General features: G+C 41.3%; 3 protein-coding genes across 3 annotated transcripts; all 3 read left to right on the top strand.

Moving 5' to 3' along the window:
• The first annotated feature begins 623 nt into the window (after nt 1-623).
• On the top strand, nt 624-7072 carry rpl23 (ribosomal protein L23). The gene is made up of 5 exons (XM_060902186.1): nt 624-725; nt 1914-1997; nt 3015-3143; nt 6582-6695; nt 6944-7072. The coding sequence occupies exons 1-5, from the start codon at nt 713-715 to the stop codon at nt 7024-7026; spliced, it is 423 nt and encodes a 140-aa protein (XP_060758169.1). The 5' UTR covers nt 624-712; the 3' UTR covers nt 7027-7072.
• A 3240-nt stretch (nt 7073-10312) lies between these two features.
• On the top strand, nt 10313-14505 carry LOC132869339 (coiled-coil domain-containing protein 103-like). Its single transcript, XM_060902682.1, has 3 exons — nt 10313-10555; nt 12417-12546; nt 13953-14505. The coding sequence occupies exons 1-3, from the start codon at nt 10413-10415 to the stop codon at nt 14439-14441; spliced, it is 762 nt and encodes a 253-aa protein (XP_060758665.1). The 5' UTR covers nt 10313-10412; the 3' UTR covers nt 14442-14505.
• Nucleotides 14506-16099: 1594 nt separating this feature from the next.
• Nucleotides 16100-17470, top strand: LOC132869088 (Ig-like V-type domain-containing protein FAM187A). Its single transcript, XM_060902440.1, has one exon. The coding sequence runs from the start codon at nt 16100-16102 to the stop codon at nt 17468-17470; it is 1371 nt and encodes a 456-aa protein (XP_060758423.1).
• The last annotated feature ends 2365 nt before the right edge of the window (nt 17471-19835 follow it).

Genomic DNA, 19835 nt, shown 5'->3' with positions numbered 1-19835 from the left:
CTCCCCCTCCAGCCCGCGGCCGCAATGAGCTTTCAAAATTTGTCCCGCGCCGCACTGCTTTGCGTCGGGTCCCGCGGGTCCCGCGGGAGTGCAGGGCTCTATTAGATACATAGTCCTTAGTGTGTCAATTGAATTTTTATCAAACTTATGTCGGATATAATTTTTGTTCTGTCTTCCAGTGAATGATTTCTCAGTTAGAAATACAGTTTCTAATAAAATAAAACAATTATTACATTTCTTGTCCAGGATTAAACATAACAAGTACAGTGAATAACGAACACAAATCCTTACAGTAACAACATAGAATGATAGAAAACTGAGATATATGAAATAATCCTTTTTTTTAGTGCACTGTTTGTACTGTTATTGTACTCTTGGTCTTATTATTTTCCACTCGAGTCTTGCAAAGCATTTCGTTGTTATATGTAGATTGTAAAACTGTTTTTATTTTACTTTTAAATCTCATTTAGACAGCTGGACCTTTATGCAGTGTAGATTAAAGTGAGAACTGCGTTGTGAATTATCAATACTAATAAATTAATCGTAGACGACAGTTCTATAATTGAATGATTTTTAATCAGGCGAATGCTACAGCTACACAAAGGGTCTTTCGAATGACGGCACTGGACCGGAAGTGTCGATTTCTGTGGTGCGCGCGACCTTATTTCCCAGCGTTCCTTTCTCCCTTCTTCCTCTTACCCTTCCGGCAGCAATGTCTAAGAGAGGTAAAAGAAAAATCCGATACTGAAATCTGAGTTAATCCTTACACTTTGACGCGTTTAAACCTGTTTTTTGGAGTCGTTAGTGTTTTAAAAAATATTATACTTTATATTTCGGTGGATATTGATTGAAAAGCGTTTTATGTGTTGATAAAAACATTGATACAGATTCGCTGATCATGGAGGCGATTTACTCCGGTTTCTTCAGGAGGATTTATTTCCGAGTTTTAAGCCGAAGCATACAGTTGACATAATGACTTTGGTTGTTATTTAAATCATTTTTTAAATTAAGTTTAGTCGAACATGGGAGGAATTGTAGGAGTGTAGAGGAGATGAGCTTTGCTAGCTGCCCGCGCTGTAGTTAGCATGCCCAAAACTAGCTGCAGAGTCAAGCTATAATTCATTAACACTATTAAAGATAATATCAGCTTTGGAGAGAGAAATGTTATTTTCCTGACTAAAAGAGGCTCCTGTGAGAGAGTCAGTGAGCTTGTTTAGGACATAAATGTTTTAGTTTATGACCGGTGCAAGTGCATAAATATTTTGAGGTGTGTGTATACACTACCGTTCAAAAGTTTGGGGTCACCCAGACAATTGTGTTTTCCATGAAAAGTCACACTTTTATTTACCACCATGAGTTGTAAAATGAATAGAAAATATAGTCAAGACATTTTTCTGGCCATTTTGAGCATTTAATCGACCCCACAAATGTGATGCTCCAGAAACTCAATCTGCTCAAAGGAAGGTCAGTTTTATAGCTTCTCTAAAGAGCTCAACTGTTTTCAGCTGTGCTAACATGATTGTACAAGGGTTTTCTAATCATCCATTAGCCTTCTGAGGCAATGAGCAAACACACTGTACCATTAGAACACTGGAGTGAGAGTTGCTGGAAATGGGCCTCTATACACCTATGGAGATATTGCACCAAAAACCACACATTTGCAGCTAGAATAGTCATTTACCACATTAGCAATGTATAGTGTATTTCTGATTAGTTTAAAGTGATCTTCATTGAAAAGAACAGTGCTTTTCTTTCAAAAATAAGGACATTTCAAAGTGACCCCAAACTTTTGAACGGTAGTGTATATGGCTCCACATGGACATACTGCTTTATGGTCTGATTCTCACATGATCATTTTTGTCAGAAGGTTTTGGGAATGGTGCATGTCCTGAAGATGTTTGTCTCTTTTTCAGGACGTGGTGGTTCTTCTGGAGCCAAGTTCCGCATCTCACTGGGTCTCCCGGTGGGAGCGGTCATCAACTGCGCTGACAACACAGGTAACGCAAACCGTTTATAGATTACTGTAACTTCATATTGGTGTGAAAAGTGATCTTGCTTTTAGAATCAGACTTGTTTTTGCAGTCATTTACTTTTTAGTAATCATGACTGGTGGATGAACAAGTACCTCACGAAGACTGTTAGTTGCCCTACCCTTTATTTTTGTACCATGGTGGGGTGATGCACCTTGGAGCAGTAGCTTGGAGGTTCCTAACTCTGGTCATGTGCATTATAGCGTTTTCAGGCTTCTAACACACATGATTGGTTGGATCAGTTTGTTCACAGCATATCGTGAGTTGGAGCAGGAAAATAATAACGTGCCAGAATGAGACTGCGGCCCTGGTGGGAGCAAGACTGGGGCACTATCTCATACGGTTTTTAAAAGTTTCTGTGGGTGTGTTGAATTACAGCACATGAAGCTCATGTTTAAGTCTGTAATTGTGATGTCCCAGGATCATTATCAACATTTTTAACACATGGTATGAATACAGAGATTATAACAGTACATATCCTGCAGTTTTTTTTTTTTAAAGATTTTTTTTGGGCTTTTTTCACCTTTATTGGATAGGACAGTGTAGAGACAGGACAGGAAATGAGCAGGAGAGAGAGACAGGGAGGGATCGGGAAATGACCTCAGGTCGGAATTGAACCCGGGTCCCCGGATTTATGGTATGGCGCCTTAGCCACCTGAGCCACGACGCCTCCTCCTGCAGTTGTTTTAAAGTTGATTAATTTTAGGCTCAGAGTTACAGGTCAACTTTTGGTTCAGCCCCTGAAAGCCATGCCGGTCTGTTTCTGGAACTCCTCCTTAAAGCACTTGCTCTGTCTGCTCCGTGGCTGAGCAAGTTGTCATGGAAGGAAATAGCAAACCCCATTGCTTTTGGGTGAGATGGCAGCAATGCATTCTGTGCTGTTCAATCTCAATCCGTGATGGAACACGTTTACTTCGTCCAGTTTTCTCATGATTTATGGTTTACAGCATCAGTGACTGATCTGTGTCTGTTTTTCCTCGTCAGGTGCCAAGAACCTGTACATCATCTCCGTCAAAGGCATCAAGGGCCGTCTGAACAGACTTCCTGCTGCAGGTGTGGGTGACATGGTCATGGCCACTGTGAAGAAAGGCAAGCCAGAGCTCAGGAAGAAGGGTATGTCTTGTCTGACATGTTCTAGATAATTAAAGAAGAGTTCACAGCAGCAGCACTCAGATGGTCCTCATGGCTGAAACATTGTGGGTTGCCATGGTTGCATTGTTACAGCTTTGAGCTCATAGCAGCAGAGCACATCTCTGTTAATATAGTGTATATGATCTTTAAAGGTGCAACGGGGTGTTTTTTTTTTTTTTTTTTAAGATGTCATACTTGTATAAATAATCTGAAAGATATGTAACTTTTATAATAAAAGTAGCAATAAAGGTTTCTTAGCTGAAGTGTATTAAGTGGATGAAATCCCATTTGGAAAACTGACTTCCGGTTCGGAGCGCTTATTTGACAGGAGACTTATCCAAGCACTTATTATATAGATACTCTGCAGTTAAGTTTCGTGAACATTGGTGGGGATGAGGGGGTGGAGTTGGAGTTTAAAAAAAAAAACTAGATAGGACTTGACGGCGTCAGTGGGGATGCCTCCGCCCAGTAGACTACACACCTTATTAAGTTGTGATTTGGGGATGGACATTTGACCTCACAGTAATCTTGACCTGGTGAAATTACTTATCAGCCTTGGAGAGATTGTGTTCACAAGGTTTTTGGACAGACATTTGACCTCACAGTGACCTTGACCTTAGACTTTTTAATCTCAAAATCTAATCAGTTTATCTTTGTCCCCAAATGCACAAATGGTGAAAGTTTGGTAAAATTCCTTTCATTAGCCTTTGAGATCGTGTTCACAAGGTTTCGGGACGGACGCACAGACAACCCGAAAACATAATGCCTCCTGCACCTTGCGGAGGCATAAAAAGTGTCAAACCTGACATCTTAACCAGGAGAGATCTGATCTTGAAAATGGAATTTACTAATTTTGCTTATTGCATCTTTAATGTTGTCAAACATTTTTCTCTTGCAGATTTATAGACTGTTTGTCTTTCAGGGTTTAAATATTTATTTTTGGATATAAAATGTGGGAAACTTTTTAATTTATTTATTGGTAGTAAAAAGTACCAAGCTATTTATTTTTAAATGCAGCAGTGCTATTGTGCCGGCATTGATGCACATCATATCATTTACCACCCCACTACCAAAATTAAACTTTGCTTAGTGTTGTCGCTAGCCCCACCCACTTCACACCAACAAACGAGCACGCTTAATGCGAGGACGAGGTCTATTGATCATCTACAGAATAAAACGAGCGTATGCTCTGTGCGGTTTGAGTCTTCAAAGTCAGCCATCTTGGAATTAATCAGCTCATTGAATGTTTTAGTTTGGAACGTTCAATCATAAGCTAGATGGGGGGATAAATTTATTTTAATTGAAAACCAAGAACATGCCAACAGGGCACTTATTTCACACACAAGGCATGAATACAAAGGTTGAGCGAGGAAAGAAAAAAGAGAGGGGGAGTAAAATGGTACAGAGGCTTTGCTTAAATTAAATAGTAAAGAGAATAACTAACTGAAGGGCTCCCTTATCTTTTACATGTTGTAGAGATTTGTATAAGATCTTAAATTCCTTCAGCCAGTGAACCAAACACGGAGCAGTTTTAAAGTCTCTACATTAGTGAATGAGAATTTTCCCATATAAAATTCAGATTTATAACAATTTAAATTCTCCATCGCAGAAGCCAAATTTGTTTGCTTTCTGAGTTGAAGGGGGCGTGCCAGTCCTCTTGGACTGTAGCCGACTCCACAACTCATTCCAAAAGGACTGCATTGGTTCACAAAGGAAAAAACGTGTTCTAAATTTAAGTCATTTTCATAGAATACACAATTGTTCACTTCGACATTAAATTTTAATCTTAAAAACTCAGTTGGTTAGTACTCATTTAGTATTTTAAATTTGACCTCTTTGATTTTAGGAGGACAATAAATAATACTTCCTCCTTAACCTCCTCAAACTCCATGATGTAATTCCTTTTAACAACATTGGGGGAAAATTCCTTTAACAAAAGCTAGATTGTGTATCACGGTTGTCCTTGGAGTTCATCCAGCAGCCCGATACACAACCGTCCTCCACACAGCATATGTTTATGACTAATATCTCTTTCTAATGAATAATTCTGAATTGGCGCACATCTCGCTTGAAGATGATTTAATCCTTGGCTTGTGACTCAATTGTTCAGGGGTGGGTTTCCCAAAAGCCTCTTAACGCTAAGGGCATCTTAACTAGGGTGGGGTTTACATTAGACCGTATCAGCGGATCATCAGATTAACGTTTTTAAAAACGATTAGCGTGCACACAGCAACGCCAATACACGATTCGCGTGCACACAGCAACCCCAATACACGGATACACTAATCACATGACTAATTCGGCACGCAAGTTGAAATGTGTCAGTGCGGCTCATCGCTTCCTCCTCAGCGGCTGCGCTCCAAATCACTCCGCCCTGAACAGCGAGTGCCCTCTGGAGGGTGCGCACTCCGGCCCTGCGCAGCTCACACAGCGCGCGAGTGTAGTGCACGAGCAGTGATTCGGGACTGAGCCGCTGTGCGCAAGTCACTTACCACTTGCAAGTGGAAGGATGGCAAGCCTAAAGACAATCATAACTACACAATGGGCAGTATTTGCATCAGTATTTGCAGTATTTTCATACTTTTATACTCTTTAATGAAAGGTGATACAAGGCGGAAGTCCGCGCCGTTTTTCAGCAGTCGCGTCACATGACCAACGCCAGCGAATCAGGAAGGTGGATGTCACAGTGACGTTGCCCAATGACGACACCGGCTAGATCTCAGCACAGCGTATCCACGTATTCTCAATGTTTACACAGCACCGGACCTGACACGATCTGGATTGAATACGTGGACCCTGGCGGATTCCCGTTTCCCGGCGTTTTAATGTAAACGGACAGTGCATCTGCGAAGAAAACGAGACAGATGCGGTCTAATGTAAACGTAGCCTAAGATGTTTCTCTGATTCATGAGATGGCATTTTGTTAACAAACCGCTAAGAAATCAGTAAAGAAGAAACTAACCAATTTGTGTATGAGGAGGAGAAACAAATTCTGTACAATTTTAACATTCAAGTGCATTTTTATATCGGCTGCTTCGAAAGTTTGTCACTGATGTTGATGGTCATTGCTTAGCACTAATTGAGTCTTTAATTGGTGTTTGTAATGTACATGTTGGTGTCAGGTTTAATGAGTTTAGATGACTCATTACAGCAGCCAATAAAAACCTCTGCTACTGATGTGGAGTTTGGTTTGGATTCAATTTGCTTGATACTCAGAGGTTCTTAATGATTTAGGAAGATCAGGTGCTCAGGCAATCATCTGTAATAATAAAAATAGTCTTGTCATTGTTGTACCTTTTTTAACTTAGCTGATGTATGAATGAAACGTTCTGGAGTTTAATTTCGAAGCATCACGCTGAACCGAACTATAAGACTGTCCTCATGATGCCGAGTGCTAACTGGTGTCCCTTTGCGTTTCAGTGCATCCGGCGGTGGTGATACGACAGCGGAAGTCATACCGGCGAAAAGATGGCGTGTTCCTGTACTTCGAAGACAATGCAGGGGTCATAGTGAATAACAAAGGGGAAATGAAAGGTGAGGGTTTTTTTTTTTAATAAAACATGTCCTTCTTAAAGCACTTGCTTCGTCTGCGCAGTGGCTGAGTGAGTTGTCGTGGAAGGAAAGAGAAGTTCATTGCTTTTTGGGTGAGATGGCAGTGTATCACACCGTACTGTTCAATCTCAATCCGTGATGGAACAAATCTTATCCTGAGGGATTTTTTTAATTGTAATTTATGTTGTCAAAGTGGATAGTGGCTGACTTTTGCTGTCGTGTTTGTTAAGGTTCAGCCATCACGGGACCTGTAGCCAAGGAGTGTGCTGATCTGTGGCCCAGGATCGCTTCAAATGCCGGGAGCATCGCCTGAGCTTCCACTCGGCTTGATTTATTTTCAATAAAATATTGAAAGTCCATCTTGTGTGTGTATTAGTGTGAAAAATTGCTGATAATCAGATTTTTGGGAGCAGTTCAGTTACCATACTTAAAGCAGCGTATGGAAGGGTTCATGGAGTTGGTTGGTTTTACAAATGATCTCAATCTACTGTCTTAAATTCATTTTATGCAAATTAATTTTACAAATCTCACTTTAACCATAATTGATTTTTAAGATGATTTACTCAGTTTGTAAAAGAGCCAAATTTAAAGGTGCTATAAGTGACTTTTTCTTACTAATAATGGTAATGAAATGGTTAAAAAAAAAAAAAAAGTAATGTGGTGATGGTTTAAGTCCTGACCTCAGGAGAAGTGTTACATGGCTGAGAAAACCCCCTTTGGGAAACTGCATTATTATTATGTGTTTTGTGTCAGTCATTTTATAGCCACTCCTTCACATCCCTTCACTCCTGCTCTTAGCACTCAGAAGAGCTTGTACAGGGAGAAGGACAGAGCATGTGTGGTCATTGTCTGATGGAGTTGGTGTTTAGTGTTTTGTGCTTGAAATTGATATGACTAATTGACTCAATTTTGGGTTGGGGGTGAGGGGTCAAACAAGCATGACCTTCAGTCCCACCTACATAACTGACAGAGAACTAACCTCAAAAAAGATTGAGAAATCCTAATGCATCTTTGAGTGTACATGCTAGTTTAGCTTGTTTTAATTTAGCATAAAAGTGAAGAAAAATCTAGACTTGGTGTCTAATAAAAATCTATGTACTAAATTACTTGCTGGCGTTGTGTCAAGATGGCAAGCATGTATCCTAAAAGGTTTCGAATATGGATTTGAGTCCTAAATTATAAGTACTGGACAAAAAAAGGTTGCATTTATTATATCAGTTTGGAATGATCAATATGAAGCACTAAGATTTGCATGTTTTGATAAAAATGACCTGATCAGCACACAGGTTCCTGTATTCTACGTATAAGAAATGAAACTCTTTACCAAGATTTGGCCTTACAAATTTTCTGTAATCCATGAGTCACTTCAAATTATATAAAGAATGAACATCAAAAATGCTCAAGGCAGTAAAAAGGATAGCTCTGCATTATTCTATTGATTTAAATTTGAAATAAATTGCATTCTTTAAACAGTGAGTGAAATTTAACTTTACTGATGTTTTTGTTTTTTAAAAAATGGGGGGAAAAGTCCGTTTTTATTTCACTATGTGCTATTCTCACTTGAAACACACCAAACCTCCAAGTGGCCTTCAGCTCTCCTGCTGTGCCTCAGACGTCACAAACAGCTGTTCTGCACTTCCTGGGCCTTTCATGCAAAATTCATTTGAATCCTGAGACTCTTGCAGATTTTAATCACATGCAGAAGCGATGTTGCTTTCATTGTGTCCATCTTTCAGCTGCTGTATCCTTGAACAGCATCTTTATCACCAACTGCTTCAGTGGTGCTGGGGTTAAGAGCTCAAACGCTGACGAGCCGCTTTAGACACCGTTATCTCCACCGGGATTATTCAATCAGTTTATCAAACCAGTGTTCCACACAATAACCAGAGGAGGGAGAGAGGGGTGAACATGACTGCTGAGGGAGAGGAAATGGAAAGTCTTGAAAGAGGGAGATGATTTAATGTTATCTTATGTTTTGAGGTGATTCCGTGATGGGGCTGCCATTCATGTCTCACTGAGATTAGTGTAGTAAGTACTTTACTGCTCTTTTATGATAATTTTACAGGAATGAACATCATACACATACTTTTAATGTGTGGAGGACAAGTTAGTCATTCTTTCAAGTTCCAGTTTTACCTCTGACTTACCCTGGAGACTCCTTCCACAGTGGTGACTGTAATGATCTGAACTTCCCTATAACAATTTGTACCCAAGTCTCTGCCTCACTTCATTGTGTTTAATCTCACCTATGTACTGTAGATTTGAAGATCAGTACTGTAGACAAGTTTACCTACCTTGGGAGCACCTTGTCTAGTTCTGTTCACTTGACGACGAAGTCAGTGCCCACATCGCAGTGTAGCATTCGCACGACTCAAAGCCAATGTCTGGGAGCAAAGAAGAATTCATCTTGAGACCGAGCTCAAAGTCTTTTCAGCTGTAGCGCTACCCTCTCTCCTATACGCATGTGAGACATGGACTGTCTACAGTCGTTGTGCCAAAAAGCTGAATCATTTTCGTATGAGCTGCCTGCACAAAATCCTGACGATCAAGTGGCAGGATCATATTCCAGATGCAGAAGTTCTCTCCCGAGCTGGTATTACAAGTGCACACACCCTGCTACGCAAGGCTCAGCTAACATGGGCAGGCCATGTTGTGTGCATGTCCGACGAGCACCTTCCTAAAAAGATCATCTTTGGAGAACTCATTCAGGGCAAGCAGTCTCATGGTGGATAAAAGAAGCATTATAAAGACACTCTGAAAGTCTCCCTGAAGAACTTCAGAATTGATCCAACCAACTGGGAACCAACAGCAAAGCATATTGGAATTTAGCAAAAAGAGGGAGGGGATTAGTTTAGTTTACTTCAATTCTAGAGTCCTGCCTTCAAACCGACTCAGCGGCCAGTCTGAAACACTCCAGAGAGCCATACATTGTAATTCAACAGCCTTCCAATTAGTGATGGGACTGCCACTCAGTCTAGGCTGAAAACAAGGGGATGATTAAAGTTCCATGCCCTTGTCTCAAAAGGGGTAGAGCTGGTAAACTGAGATGTTAATTTACTTAGTTACTCTTAAAATCAACATCGACAACTACACACAAAGGAGCGACCTGGCAGTCAAAATTCTCTCAAAATCTGACGTTTTTAATGACGCAAACCTGGCAACCATGTTTGTTTTTAAATTGTCACAGGCGCTCGCTTGCACGTAAGTTTTACGTCTCTGACGTGTGACGTCATGTTGTCTTGAAAACGTGCAATATTTTAACAATATTGCATGCTCATTCTCCATTGGGTAGAGTGGCGTAATACATGTATGATAAGCGATATGCTAACAATATTGCATGCTATCAACCAAATGCTGCTAGAAGGGAATAGAACACAAGTTTTTATTCCATGGAAAAAGTGTTCTGTATGTATAATATTTATTTATATTGTGTAATGACTATATTGTACATTACATATATACATTTTTCTCACATTACATATACAAATATTCACCCCAGGTGTCAACACACTTGGCCAATAAATCCGATTCTGATTCTCAAAATGGCGGCTCTGTGTGTTGCCATGGTTACCGGTGTGTTTATAAAGCCTTGCGCGAGCCTGTGGCTAAAAGCTAGTTTACCTGCAACACTCCGACTGCCTTCTAGTTCCGGGTTAAAGTCAATCACATACAATAACGGTGGATTAAAGGCACTCAGACATGGAGAAATGTGATCTTATTGATTTCTCAGCGCTGGAGAAGGAAATGAAACGCGCTGTAGAAGCGGATAAAAAATACCAGAGAGAAAACGACGCCAAATTCCGCGCGATTCACCAAAAAGTCGCCACTTATGAAGAGTTCCGGTAACCGAGATGTTTTCCTCTTGATTTTTATCATATTATAGATTTATTTACACAAATTCCAGCTGTAAGGAAAGAACAGAAGCGATCAATGTGGTGCTAATGAACGCCTCAGTGTGGACCTCTGTACCTGCCGCTCTTTATTAGTCTTAAAGGGGCAGCAGCTGATTTTTTTTTTTCTTGCTTATACAAATAATCTGGGAGATATTTAGAACATGAAAAACTACAGTGGAGGAAGCTGCTGAAAAAACGCATTTGGAAAACTGCTTGTCTGTGATTGGATGTGCCGCCTGTCAATCATTGTACAGACACTCTGTAGGTCCTGGGGGCGGAGTTTCGTGAACATCAAACCCACCGAGCTGTTGGAAGCACATTGCATTCACAAAATCAGAAAATAAACCACTTATCTCATAATTATGAGATACTATCTCGAAGAAAAAAATCTCATAATGAGGTGGAAAAGATTGGGCGGCACGGTGGTGTAGTGGTTAGCGCTGTCACCTCACAGCAAGAAGGTCCTGGGTTCGAGCCCCGGGGCCAGCAAGGGCCTTTCTGTGTGGAGTTTGCATGTTCTCCCCGTGTCCGCGTGGGTTTCCTCCGGGTGCTCCGGTTTCCCCCACAGTCCAAAGACATGCAGGTTAGGTTAACTGGTGACTAAATTGACCGTAGGTGTGAATGTGAGTGTGAATGGTTGTCTGTGTCTATGTGTCAGCCCTGTGATGACCTGGCGACTTGTCCAGGGTGTACCCCGCCTTTCGCCTGTAGTCAGCTGGGATAGGATCCAGCTTGCCTGTGACCCTGTAGAAGGATAAAGCGGCTAGAGATGACGAGATGAGGTGGAAAAGATCAGAATCTCATCATTGTGGAAAAAAAACTGGAAAAGTGCCAAGCGTTCAGTTTATTTTCAAATAAACTGTTTTTGTGTATGTAAACACTTCCTGACCTGCAAGGATGAAAAATGTTCATTAAAACATCTCATCTCATTATCTCCAGCCGCTTTATCCTGTTCTACAGGGTCGCAGGCGAGCTGGATCCTATCCCAGCTGACTACGGGCGAAAGGCGGGGTACACCCTGGACAAGTCACCAGGTCATCACAGGGCTGACACATAGACACAGACAACCATTCACACTCACATTCACACCTACGGTCAATTTAGAGTCACCAGTTAATCTAACCTGCATGTCTTTGGACTGTGGGGGAAACCGGAGCACCCGGAGGAAACCCATGCAGACACGGGGAGAACATGCAAACTCCACACAGAAAGGCCCTCGCCGGCCGCGGGGCTCGAACCCAGGACCTTCTTGCTGTGAGGCAACAGCGCCAACCACTACACCACCGTGCCGCCCCTCATTAAAACATTTAACTTTTATTATTATTATTATTATTATTGTTAATAAAATTGCCCACTTTTGCACACAGCTAAGACGAGCTCGGCAAGCTGTGTATTTCCTGTTTAATTTCATCTTGACACAAATATTAATTCTATCCACATCAAGGATCATTAATATTTCCCAGTGTCTCAGGGCAAGAAGGAAATAAAAGCAGATAGCGCCATCATTGCCCACTGCCTCACCCTGTAGCATGGATTAGCGACGATTGATGACTAAGCTACTTTAACTTTTCTCAAAATTATGAGATCTTTTCTTGTAATTACGAGACAGTAACTCATGACATAAGGTGCCTAATTTTTTTTCTTTTGTGAAAAAAGGCACTTCTGTAGTGAAGAGACCTAATGTTGAAAAATAAAGGCTAATCTTACTTACTGCACCTTTAAGTGTGGAGTTAAAAGAAATCAGTCTCTGTGGTCTTTAGTGAACACTGATTATTGATTAAATGTTTTGCTGTGGTTTGTTCTGTTTCAGGGACATTGTGAAGGCATCTCACCTGAAGCCTTTAGATAAAAAGGACAAAAACGCACCTCGGAAACAACCCTGGAACCCAATCAGTACCGGAAACACAGAACTGAAACACACCGGTGCAGACTCCCTGGAGGTCAAACGTTTATTATGATATCATTTATCATCATTACAGACGAGACATGACAGCCGACCACTTTATTTTCTGATACTGATACTGAAAGCTCGAGTATCACTAATATTGATACCAGTCCGATATCGATACCAGTCCAATATCATTCCTTAAAAAACTACTGAGCTTTAAATGTTCTGTTTTTTTTCTTTAGCTGGAACTGAGAGGCTTTTATTGTCCCTCGAGGGGAAACTTGATTTGCAGCAGAGGACACAACACACAAAAACATACAAATGAGACAATAACCTTCAAGTTAAACACAACCAAATAAGAAGAAATATCAGTCCATTTAGATAGTACAGTGGTTTAAAAAAAAACTGCAATGTTCACCATAAAGTACTAATAATGGTGTAAATTGGCACAAAATGAAACACTTCACAGTTAAACTGATTCACACTAAACGCTGCAAATACTGTAATAAATGTAAGAAAGTGGAAAATATTAATCTAATAAACATCAATCTGACTAAAAGAAAAAAACAGTCAAGTCTCTTTATACATAAACATTAGTTATAGGATCCTTTATCTCGGATTTTTGTTTTGTTTGTATTAGGGTTTTTTTTTGTATCACACGGATACCTACACTGTATATCATTAATATAATTATTGTATTAATACATTCTTATTTTAGTTTTTTTAAATTAATTTGGATTGTCGTGTATCTAACGTGAGTGATTACGTTAAAAATAATTTCAGTCAGATTCTAATTATTAAACAATATAAATATCAAAATGCTATATAGAGTATAATAATACAAATTTTACTGTAAAATGCTAAAATGTATTAAATAGCTATTATTATTTTAAAATAATTACAAATTCCTCAGTAAAATGATTTCTGTCTGATTAAAAGTATTATGCCATTTTAAATTAATTATATAAAGTTAAAAATTTTTATTGTGAAGAATATAATAAATAAATAACATTTCAATATAAACCTTTTGGATAATCAAATTTTATTATTATTATTATTATTATTATTATTATTAAATAATTGTTTACGGTGGGTTTTTATGGTTTTAATAAATTTCTTTATCAAATATCATTTATAAATGATGAATTATTAATACTGTATTATTAATATAGTGTATATTATTATATGATTGTTATCGAATGAAATTACTATAAAAACCCTATTATGAAGAAAATAAGAAAGAAGTAGTGCATAATAAAATATTAATTTAATTTCTGATAAATTATGAAATATGAATTGTGTTACTGTTGTTATTATTAATATGACGACTGCTGTGGGTTTTTTTTTTAAATGATGAAATAGTGAAATTAATATGTTTATTTATTAAACCTGTATACAAGCATTTTGAGAGCATTTTTTAATCAATGAAAATAAAGTGGTGTGTTTTTGTTGTTCCAGTGTGTGCTGTGTGAGTTGCAACCTCGCAGCGCGTCGGAGTTCGTTCGAGACTGGCGCAGGTTTAAGGGCAGCTCGGTGGAGAAGTACACGTTCCTGCTCAGGCTGGGTGGAGAGAAGCTGAGGGAGATGTTCCACATCGAGGTGGACGTCGGCCTCCTCGGCGAGTTCCTGATGGTCCTCTGTCAGTGTTTCAGGTCCGGAGACGAGGCGGCAGTGATCGGAGTGCTGGAGGGACTTTCACTGACCGGCCACTTCGGCCTCGGAGTCTCTATGCTGAGCGAAGAGGAGCGACGAGCGTGTGAGCGTCTCTTCTCCAACCTGCTCGAGACTCATCCCAACCTCGCTGAGGCTCCTGAGAGCCAGAAGGAGCGATGTGCAGAGTGTGAGACACAGACACAGGAAAACACGGCGCAGGATGATGGGACTGAGGCGGCAGGGAAGCTCAGGGGTTTGATGGAGAAGTATGGAGTTTATGGAAATGCAAAATAGACACCCGGTTCCCTGGAAGAAATAAAAAAGCTTTCAAAATGCATACTTTTTTTTTAATGTTCATTATGTTCCTGCTGAGGTTTTCAGCATCTCAAAGTAAGAAGTGAAACAAAAATAAAATGTGCACAATTTTTACAATCAGCAAAGTCTGAAAGAAAGAAAGAAAGAAAGAAAGAAAGAAAGAAAGAAAGAAAGAAAGAAATGCCACATATCGAGAATAAACACAGCTGAATTTACATTTTGTTCTGAGATTATTAAAACAATTCAACACACAGTATTTCGAAACATTTTTACGAATTCCAGATGTGGAATAATCTAATTCTGTTGGCACTGACTGAAATGAATAATATATAGATTTAGGCACTGCTTAAAAGCGGAGCTCCCGTCTGTTTCTGGGTTGTAAAATTTTCTTATATCATATACCTCTTTTGTTTTATTTCTTTACCGGCTAACACTGGCCACTAGGTGGCGTGTATGACTGGTAACTAGTAACACTGGCCACGAGGCGGCGTGTATGACTAACACTGGCCACTAGGTGGCGTGTATGACTGGTAATTACTAACAGTGGCCACTAGGCGGCGGTTATGACTGGTAATTACTAACAGTGGCCACTAGGCAGCGGGTATGACTGGTAATTACTAACACTGACCACTAGGTGGCGTGTATGACTGGTAATTACTAACACTGGCCACTAGGTGGCGTGTATGACTGGTAATTACTAACATTGGCCACTAGGCGGCGTGTCTCATCTCATTATCTCTAGCCGCTTTATCTTTCTACAGGGTCGCAGGCAAGCTGGAGCCTATCCCAGCTGACTACGGGTGAAAGGCGGGGTACACCCTGGACAAGTCACCAGGTCATCACAGGGCTGACACATAGACAGACAACCATTCACACTCACATTCACACCTATGGTCAATTTAGAGTCACCAGTTAACCTAACCTGCATGTCTTTGGACTGTGGGGGAAACCGGAGCACCCGGAGGAAACCCACGCGGACACGGGGAGAAACTCCACACAGAAAGGCCCTTGCCGGGCTCGAACCCAGGACCTTCTTGCTGTGAGGCGACAGCGCTAACCACTACACCACCGTGCCTAGGCGGCGTGTATGACTGATAATTACTAACACTGGCCACTAGGTGGCGTGTATGACTGGTAATTACTAACACTGGCCACTAGGTGGCGTGTATGACTGTGATTACTAACACTGGCCACTAGGCGGCGTGTATGACTGGTAATTACTAACACTGGCCACTAGGTGGCGTGTATGACTGGTAATTACTAACACTGACCACTAGGTGGCGTTTATGACTAGTAATTACTAACACTGGCCACTAGGCGGCGAGTATGACCGTTAATTACTCACACGGGTATGGTGGCAGGCGCGCACAGGACCGAAACCACCAGAAAACAACTCGAAGGGTTTCTTTATGGATCCCCACTCTGTGCCTGTGGAGCACCGCTAAAAATGCCTAGATGTAGGTTTCATCACTGTGTAAATATTTTATTGATATATAAATACATTTCTATTTCATGAAATTCATCTGAATGATTCCTGAATCAGCTCCAGTTGGATGAGGAGTCGAGCCTGCATGTGATACAAAGCCGTTTCCTTTGAAAATTCAAAACAAAACAAAAGCGGTGATGAATTGAACCAGATGAATTGCTCCGTGACATTACGGGGCGTCGACATCACTACAGTTCCAAACAATCACTTCAAATCAAAACACTCCTCCTTAAGAAGAAGGTTTGACCTGATGATGTCTCCTGAAGTCTTTTTCCTGACCCTGTGTCCTCTGTTACTGAGCGCCTATCAAGCTCCTGAGGACAAGGAGGACATCTTTACCAGCAGGTCGTGTCCTGCGTTCCTGGTCTTCGATAACGCAGCGTACGTGGCTGACATGACCGTCGAGCTGCCCTGTCACTGTAAACCAGCAGACGCTCTCTCAGTGGTGTGGTACTATCAGAAACACCTGGGGACAAAGAACACCAAAATCCTCACCGACTTTTCAGGCACCGCGATAACGGATTCGTCCAAAGTCGGACGAGAGGCGAACCTGCATGATCGCTTTTCAATCCGTTTATTCAGCCTGATCATCTTCAGAGCTCAGCCGAGCGACTCCGGGCATTACGTCTGCGGCACGGCTTCGGGACAGTTCTTCTACGGCTATGATGTAGATGTTCAGGTCACTCGGAATGTTCTCTTTCCCTGGAACCTCGAACAAACAGCCGAAGCACAAACAAACCTCGAACAAACTGGCATCTTTCTCAAGTCTGATCCCAGTGAGACGTTCAGAGTGTTCACCAATTACTGGCCTTGGTCTGCGTGCGATCGGTGCGGCGTGCCAGGCGAGCAGGTCCGAGTGGGGCTCTGTTACGTTGTGAGTGAATATCTACACGTGCGCTACATTCGAGAGATCAGAAACGTGACCTTGTGCGGTTCCTCTGCGGTTCCTCTGAGATTCGGGCTGAGCGGTGCTGACTACGGGGCTGAGCTCAGCGTCAGAAGATGCAAATCTTCCTGCCCTCCAAAACCTCCAGTGAATCCACAGCGACAAGCTCTGCTGGAGTTTCTCGGGTACGGCAAAGAAGCTTCTTCAGGGCTTCTGGTCTACTCGCATAACCATCCAGCAAACACCGATCTCGTCCTGTCGTGTCCCAAAGCGAGACCCCAGCACACAGTGGCGTGGGATAAAGGCTCTACGCCGCTTTATCGCTCTCAGTATATGGAAGGAGTGGATACAAACCCGCGTGTGTTTATAGATTTAGGTCACCATCTCCACTTCAGACCTGTGACGATGGAGGACAAAGGGACATACTACTGCTGGATCCAAGGCAGAAAGGCTGCTGAGATCAGACTCGGGGTGTATACACGACTCGGACGCCAGCGCAGTCTCAGCGACCCAGAGTCTCTCTTCGGCCTCACCGTCATCCTTCTGTGTTACGCCGGACTCACTGCCATCTTTCTCTTCATCATCTCCCTGAGATTCATTTGTGACTTGATCACAGAACGAAGAGCCTCGTTTTAGCTTTCAGTAAATATATTCGTACCTTCTTTTGTCCTGGAATGTATTTATTGTTTTAATGATCAATAAAAGACAAAAGCTCATGTTGAAACTGTTTAATACGACATACAGAACAGCTTTGGAGTTATGAAACATCATTGCAAATGCACCTGAATACTGAATATAATATTAAAAAAAAAAAGACTGCACACAAAAACCTCACACTTCCTGTTGTTAAGAGCCGTGGTCCTCAAAGTGGGATTGGGGATTGTTCATGAAATGAAATGTGTGCTGAGTTCAGAAAGGGCTCCTTGGAAGTTCTTTTACTCTGAAAGAGGTTGCAAAATATTTCACAACTCCTGCTTTAAAGCATCCTTGCACTTAGAAGTATTATTTCTTAAATGATAATGTGGATTATTATTATTTTAAAAAAGCCTCTAGTTCCAAAGTTGAAGTTGATCAGAGTGCACCATTTCAAGTTGGTCACATTTTTGTTCAAATCTGCAGCTGAGTGCTCAGTACTTTCTCAGTGTTTCAGTAAAACGCGACCCATGAGCCCAGTTTGGGACATCAAAAAGTTTATCATGGTCCAATATGCAAACTGTAAGAGGATGACGCCATGGTTACCGAAAACAAGCTGATGTGTTATTGTAAAGTTCTTTCATCCAAAAGCGATTATTTAGTTTAGTTCAAGGGCCGGGGCGGCATGGTGGTGTAGTGGTTAGCGCTGTCGCCTCACAGCAAGAAGGTCCTGGGTTCGAGCCCCGGGGCCGGCGAGGGCCTTTCTGTGTGGAGTTTGCATGTTCTCCCCGTGTCCGCGTGGGTTTCCTCCGGGTGCTCCGGTTTCCCCCACAGTCCAAAGACATGCAGGTTAGGTTAACTGGTGACTCTAAATTGACCGTAGGTGTGAATGTGAATGGTTGTCTGTGTCTATGTGTCAGCCCTGTGATGACCTGGCGACTTGTCCAGGGTGTACCCCGCCTTTCGCCCGTAGTCAGTTGGGATAGGCTCCAGCTTGCCTGCGACCCTGTAGAACAGGATAAAGCGGCTAGAGATAATGAGATGAGATGAGTTCAAGGGCCCAACTGTGGCTCTGCTCAAATCATGGGATTTGGACTCAGTAGTGCAGTAAAACCCTAAACCACTGAGATTCCACTGTCCCACAGTCAGAGCACTGGCTGAACTAAACCAGTTTACAGCAAATGGAGCCTGATTAATCAAAAGCCCTGCAGCAGGTGTGGAAATGGAAAACAAACACACAAACAAATATACAAGCAAGAAAAAACTTCCACTAGGGGGCGCCGCTACATCATGTGTATACACTCACCGGCCACTTTAATAGGAACCTGTTCTTGATTCTAAGATTCCTGTTCTTAGCTGGAATATTTATTTCTTATTTATTATATTTACAATATTTCTTTCTTCTTGTTCTTTTTTTTTTTACGGTCGATGGTTAGACAGAAGACACGCAGGCTTCTGATTGGCTCTGTTCTTGGTGGGCGGGGCGCAGTGTCATTGGCTCAGGGGTCTGCACAAATCTGAAGAGCTCAAAGACCATTCCCCAGTGTAGAGACGAGTGAAGCCATCTGGCTGCCATCTTACCACTCCCATCGCGTGGCTTTGATTTGTGTTAAAGCGTTGTATCCGATCAAACTTGCCCCAAGAAAAGTATCTCCTGACTTTTTCCCCCTTTCATTACCTCCTCTTATTTTCTCAACTTTACCCCCTTTCCTTACATATCTTTATAGCGTTCCGCTTCACTGTTATTGTTTTTTTTTCCTTTTCCAGTCCAGTCTCTAAGCATTTTTTTTAACGGCTCTTTTACTACTATAATTATTTCAACAGAGATTATTTCAGTTTTTCTCTTATACAGTGTATCTTTCTCCTTCATATATTGTTTTTTTCCTTTCTATCTATCGATCGATTGATCTATTATACCAACACAAAGGCTGTACAATACTTCCTTTATATCTAGGACAGTTGTTTAAGCAGGATTATTTGCTCATGTTATTTGCCATTTTCACTTCATTCTCACAGTCATGTCTGAACATTATTGGTCGCAAGCTGCATGAATATTGTGACAATGTAACCAATAAATGCTGTTAAGACCTGACTGTGAGAATGAAGTGAAACTACAAGAAAAAGATAAGAGAAAAACTGAAATAATCTCCATAAAAATAAGAAAAAGAGCCATCAATAACAGTGAAGGGGAGCGCTATAAATATCTGTAAAGAATGGGGGTAAAGTTACGGAAGAGGATTAGGGCCACTGTGAGAAAAAAAGTGAGTTCTGACTTTTTTCTCAGAATTCTGACTTTAAACTCAGAATTCTGACTTTTTTTTCTCAGAATTCTGAGTTTAAAGTCAGAATTCTGAGAAAAAAAGTCAGA

This window comes from Neoarius graeffei, chromosome 20 (genome assembly GCF_027579695.1).
Source record: "Neoarius graeffei isolate fNeoGra1 chromosome 20, fNeoGra1.pri, whole genome shotgun sequence".
In the NCBI taxonomy this organism is placed as follows: Eukaryota; Metazoa; Chordata; class Actinopteri; order Siluriformes; family Ariidae; genus Neoarius; species Neoarius graeffei.
The sequence above is the reverse complement of the archived record's forward strand: the minus strand, read 5'-3'. Positions and strand labels throughout refer to the sequence as shown.